Below are 6,095 nucleotides of genomic sequence, written 5' to 3' on the forward strand. Positions count from 1 at the left end.
AGAAAATGCAATTATGTTCAATGTTTTGCTTGTCAGTTATACGTATATTATTATTGTATTTTTTTTGTTAATGTGTTTATGAAAAAGTGTTGCAGAAACCAATAATGAAATGAAAAGGAGTAAACAATCCATTGCTGATCAAAAGAGTTAAATTGCCATGTTCAAGATTTGATTTCTTTGCATACAATAAGATCATCGTATGCAGTTTTTGTGTACAAAGTAATTTACTCAAGAGCTGATATCGTTTCGAGGGGAAAAAGTGATACACTTAGAAATATTCCTCGATAGGACCTTCACATTCGAATCGAAACCGCTCTGTAAATGAATAGGGAGAAACTGTTGAGTGTTTTTTTTGGTGTCACATATATGGATTCAATAAGATCAATGACAGTCCGAAGTTCTTCGCTTTTGTTTTCATTAAAAGCATTATATATAATATCAGTATAGTCATTATAATACCATAACTTTGATAAATCGATGGGGAACGTCTTTCCACTTTCATCTTATTAATACTCATTATAATCGTACTGAAATGAATAAAAATCTCAAATAAAACCAATCAGCCGTTGATAGATGTTTGTCAATTTGCGATATCTTTTGCAGCAACACAGTATTATGAAAGCAAATTATTGTCGAACAGAAACAGTTCAGGACCATTATTTACTTCGTTTTGGCATGATAAAAAGTTAATCTCAATACTATTTCAGTTTTGGATCATTAGATATCTAAAAAATATAACTAAAAGAAAAAAAAAACGAAACCACAGACCCATTTATAATCATCGTGAAAAGATAATTGGTACAATGGTGGAAGACTGTTTGTATTTGTCTCGATTAGGTCTAAAATTAGTAATGAGAGTGCATATGACTACCAGATTATGATTGATTATTATTAATTGATTAATCAAAACACTTTCGACTGAGGTGGGAAGTTTATATCTATATTACCCAATAAAAAGATATTATTTTGCGTCGATACAGAGGGGTGGCCTACCTTATAGACCTCAGTATACATGACGAAGTATTATTATCAAGACACTTAAGCCCCTCCCCTGTCCTCAAACTTGTCATTGTATTGTGATGTTTTTTTCATTTACGTTTGAGGCCTTATCACTCGGGAACAATCAATTCTGATCAAAAGAGAAATTACGAATACTTCACTTCAATATTTTCTCTGACTTACAGTACGATTGGAGTCTTTCCCTCTTCGGTAGTACAGAAAGGTAATATTCACTCGTTTAATCGTCGCCATTTTTATATCAAAGTATTGATGAATTAGCCGCATTTACACCCTGAAGACTTTCATCCGATAAGGGCAACTTCTTATAGATAACATATAGGTATATTCAATAATTCAATCACACTAATTTCCGCGGGAAATTCCGATGGTTTTTTTTCTTCAAATGTCTTTGGATTAACAAGTGTTGGTTCCATTCAGTGAAAATCATTTCTCTATTAAATGACAGAGTTATGATAGCCAACATTCAATTTCTATTCATTAAAAAAAAGTAAATTGAATAGTACCATCTTGCGTTATAAAAGCATTCACTTTATTTTAATGCTGTCAGGGTGTAATGATTCGCATCCGTCTTGTCTGCAATTAATCTGTTATATTTCTCGTTCATTGTTCGCCGTTTCATGAACATGATGAAGAGATACAATCCTTATTTTTTTTGGTAAAGAAGAGCTTTCCATAAACCGTTGAATAAAATATATTTTTTCATTCTAGACTGCCTTTGGCAATATGGATGGATCGGGGTTGATCGGGCTCCTTCCAGTGCTGTCCATGGCCGCCTGGGCTTTCGCAGATGTGCCTTACCAATATGAAACATCGGGAGGCAACCACTCAGACCATCCAGGCGTCACATCTGTGAATTGTTCACTGGGTTCTTCTATGAAGAATATCTCATGCGTTGGACTTGGTCTCCAGGATGTCCCACAAGACCTTATTCCTGATGTGGAAGACCTCGACCTATCATCTAATCATATCCGATACCTCTCAAACTCCTCGTTCAGTCCGTACCGTCGTCTCAGAATTCTATCGTTATACTCTAATCATTTGAGAAAAATGGCTATTGGGTGTTTTTACGCCATGCCGAACCTTGAAATGCTAAACCTAGGAAATAATCATCTACAAACGGTAAGATCCGACATGTTTAAAAAATCTAAGAACCTGGTTAGTTTAAGCCTCTATAAAAATATGTTCTTAGAACTCATCCCAAATGACATTTTAAGTTGGCTTCCTAAACTGAGGAAACTAAACCTTGGTTTAACTTTTATATCCAGAATACACCTCAGTACCTGTAGTTCTAAGACTCCTGAACTGGACATAAATTTGGAGAACACATGGATTGCGAATATTACAGATGACACGTTAGCCATTAACTGTGAGATAAATTCACTGTCTATGAAGCAGAACTTGATACCTATCTCGGTGATTGAACCACACACTATTGCTTCCCTGCACTCCAGGATATTCTCTTTCAGCTCAAATAAGGTCTCTGCAGAACAATGGAAACCCTTCTTCATAGGCATTGCCAACTCAGAAATCGAGGAGCTTGTTATACAAGCTAGCCGCATCGAGGAAATTGATCAAAGCTATTTTGAACCTCTGCAAAACAAGGAGCTTCAGATCCTTGATCTCAGTCACAACAGTTTCCCTAACATCACAAATAGTGGATTCCTAGAACTTCCGCTAGTCCATACCCTTATTCTTGATGATTGTCAAATTAAAAAAATACATCCCGAAGATTTTACAAAAATGAAAGGATTACGTGTACTTCATCTGAATTCCAATTGGATTAATTACATAAATGATTACTACGGTAATGTGACGTGGGATATTGATCTTCAAGAACTGTACCTCGCATTTAACAAACTGCATAGTATTCATTTGAAATCTTTTGAAGGGTTGAATAATCTAACAATTTTGGATTTGAAGGGTAATGAAGATTTAGAACAGGTATTCATTGCCCCGTCTACAGGTTTATGGAACCTCCAGAGTTTAGATTTATCCCAGACAAGATTAGATATAATTACGGTCTATGCTCCCTACCTACAAAGTTTCATTTCAAATGATTGTGAAGAATACTTCTTCATTTATTTGAGTGAATTGGGAATGCTCTTTAATCACAGTAAATTATTTCTTGAAAATGTATACTTGGAAAATAACGATCTTGTGGACCTTTGGTATAGCATTGATGGAAACTGGGTTTCTGTGTTCCAAGGTTTAAGGGGACTAAAACTTCTTGATGTAAAGAAAAACCCATTAAGATATCTGAAAGCTGGATTATTCACAGATTTGCAGAATCTCCAAATATTGGATCTAAGCTATTGTGAACTCTCTTATCTTGAATCAAAGGCATTTGAAGGTCTTCAACGTCTTAAGAACTTACATCTTCAGGGTAATAGCTTGCACGAGCTTCCAAGTAGATTGTTTGAAAATACCGGAGAGCTAGCGATGATCCACCTGGAGGAAAACATACTGAGATATCTTGATCGTGATCTTTTTGTGAATTCATCAAATCTTCGAAATCTGACTCTTCAAGGAAATCGATTGAGTGGATTTAATCGTAGTACCTTTGCGCCCCTATTTGATCATCTCTATTCAATAGATATTTCGAAAAATGAGGTTGTATGCACGTGTGATATAAAATGGCTTCCGGTCTGGCTGTCCGGGTCCATCATAGTTTTGAATGAAAATGACACTAGGTGTTCCCCTGCTTCTCTTGAAGAGCTCAAAGAAAAGCCATTGATGTCATTTAAACCAGCCGAATTGTGTGTCCAAGACATCGGTCTTTACTGCTCTCTACCTATCGTAACAATTTGGATATTCATGGTTTTGGCCTTTGCATATCACTATCGATGGTTCTTAAAATATAAGTTGTTCCTCATGAAACTGGCAGTCATTGGATATCGGCAGATCCAGGATGCTCGAGACTTTGATCAGTATGAATTTCATTTAAACGTGATGTTTGCAGAAGAGGACGAAGCGTGGGTAAGAGATCGCCTCCGTCCAGTCTTAGAAGAAATGCTTCCTGATCACAACAGAAATATCTTCGGCGATAATGACCTTCCTATAGGTATGCATTACAACGAAGCCGTTGATTACGCTGTAGAAAATAGCTACAAGACAATTATTTTAGTCAGTAGAGCTGCTATCCAGGACAACTGGTTTGTTATCAAGTTTCGGATCGCTGCGGATCAGGTCAATGACTCTCAGCTAGAGAACGTAGTAGTGATCTTCTTGGAGGATATTCCGGGCGACGAGCTTCCATTCTTGGTGAGGCTGTATCTTAGTGTTCGCCAACCATACCTTGGTTGGGAAGAGGATGAAAGGTTTCAAGAGTACTTCTGGCAAACACTGATCAAGATGCTGACCATAAATCTAAGGAGCAATAATGCAATCCCATCCGAGTAAAACTATTTACTATCATACTGACTACAAAAACGATAAAGAAAGAAAATAATGTGCCTCTGGTCATCAAGTGCTACGATTATGCGGGTGTCTTTTTTCTATCAAAATCTAGCTGCCTGTATTTTTCTTCTTCTTCTTCATCATTATCATTATCATCATCATCCCCTTCGTCTTATTTTTCTTCTTCTTCTCCTCTTTCTCCTCCCCTTCCTTTTCTTCTTCTTTTCTTCCTACTTCTTCGTTTCTTCTTCAGTGTTCTATTTCTGGGAAAGTCATGAAAGTGGTCAGAGCCGATTTCAATATTCGTAAGGGCAATCATTCCATCATTATTATTTCACTCCATCCAGTAGATAAATGGCATACTATTGAATTATATAACATAAAAAATTTCCTCAATGTGAAATATAGATATCAAGATATTATCATTCTTCCACAAACACCAATAAAATAATGCATTCATTGTTGAGTAAGAAGACCAGGCTAACGTTCATGACGATGAACTCCGCACCATTTTATAATATTGTCGAGTAACAAAACCATGGTACGTTCATGACGATGAACTCCGCACCATTTTGTACATTGTTGTATATTGTTGTACACCATTTTGTATATTGTTGTCCGCATCATTTTTATATTGTTGTCGAGTAAGAAAAACATGATCACTTTCATGACGACGAACTCCGCACCATTTTATAACATTGTCGGGTAACAAAAACATGATCACGTTCATGACGACGAACTTCGCACCATTTTATAATGTTGTCGAGTAACAAAACCATGATAACGTTCGTGACGATGAACTCCGCACCATTTTATAATGTTGTCGAGTAAGAAAACCATGGTAACGTTCATGATGATTAATTCCGCACCATTTTATAATGTTGTCGAGTAATAAAACCATTATAACTTTCATTATGATGAACTCCGCACCATTTTATAATGTTGTCGAGTAAGAAAACCATGATAACGTTCATGATGATGAACTCCGTACCATTTTATCATGTTGTCGAGTAAGAAAACCATTATAACTTTCATTATGATAAACTACGCACCATTTTATAATGTTGTCGAGTAACAAAACCATGGTAACGTTCATGATGATGAACTCCGCACCATTTTATAATGTTGTCGAGTAACAAAACCATGGTAACGTTCATGATGATGAACTCCGCACCATTTTATAACATTGTCGAGTAAGAAAAACATGATCACGTTCATGACGACGAACTCCGCACCATTTTATAATGTTGTCCGAGTAAGAAAACCATGATAACGTTCATGATGATGAACTCCGCACCAGTCTATAATGTTTTCGAGTAAGAAAACCATGATAAAATTCATGACGATAAACTCCGCTCCATTTTATATACACTGTATAAAGTATTAACGTCATATTTATTGTGATAGTCTATATAAAGTGGCGTGGCCAGAAACTGGGGTTCAATTAGACATCAAGCGGAAGTCTTAAAATCGAGGTACGCCATTTGACAAATAATAACAATGATAACGTCATATTCTACCCCCGGTAGCCAATTCAGTTCCGAAAACTATTCTTCTAGCGGGCTCAGCTTAACATGATTAACTTAATGCCACCAAGGCTTTAGCATGGCTACCTTGATTGAATGCTCGTTCATTCACCTCACCCGGGTCAAGTGCAGCATATGTGGGTAAATTTCTTG

The 6,095-nt window shown here is 36.4% G+C and overlaps 1 protein-coding gene across 1 annotated transcript; it reads left to right on the forward strand.

Moving 5' to 3' along the window:
• Positions 1-1,743: 1,743 nt before the first annotated feature.
• LOC129272684 (toll-like receptor 3) lies at positions 1,744-4,419 on the forward strand. The gene has a single exon (XM_054909796.2). The coding sequence runs from the start codon at positions 1,744-1,746 to the stop codon at positions 4,417-4,419; it is 2,676 nt and encodes an 891-aa protein (XP_054765771.2).
• The last annotated feature ends 1,676 nt before the right edge of the window (positions 4,420-6,095 follow it).

Source organism: Lytechinus pictus, chromosome 12, assembly GCF_037042905.1.
Source record: "Lytechinus pictus isolate F3 Inbred chromosome 12, Lp3.0, whole genome shotgun sequence".
Classification (NCBI taxonomy): domain Eukaryota; kingdom Metazoa; phylum Echinodermata; class Echinoidea; order Temnopleuroida; family Toxopneustidae; genus Lytechinus; species Lytechinus pictus.

Coding starts and splice junctions, on each gene's coding strand:
- LOC129272684 (XM_054909796.2), top strand. CDS start 1,744: ATGGATGGATCGGGGTTGATCGGGCTCCTTCCAGTGCTGTCCATGGCC.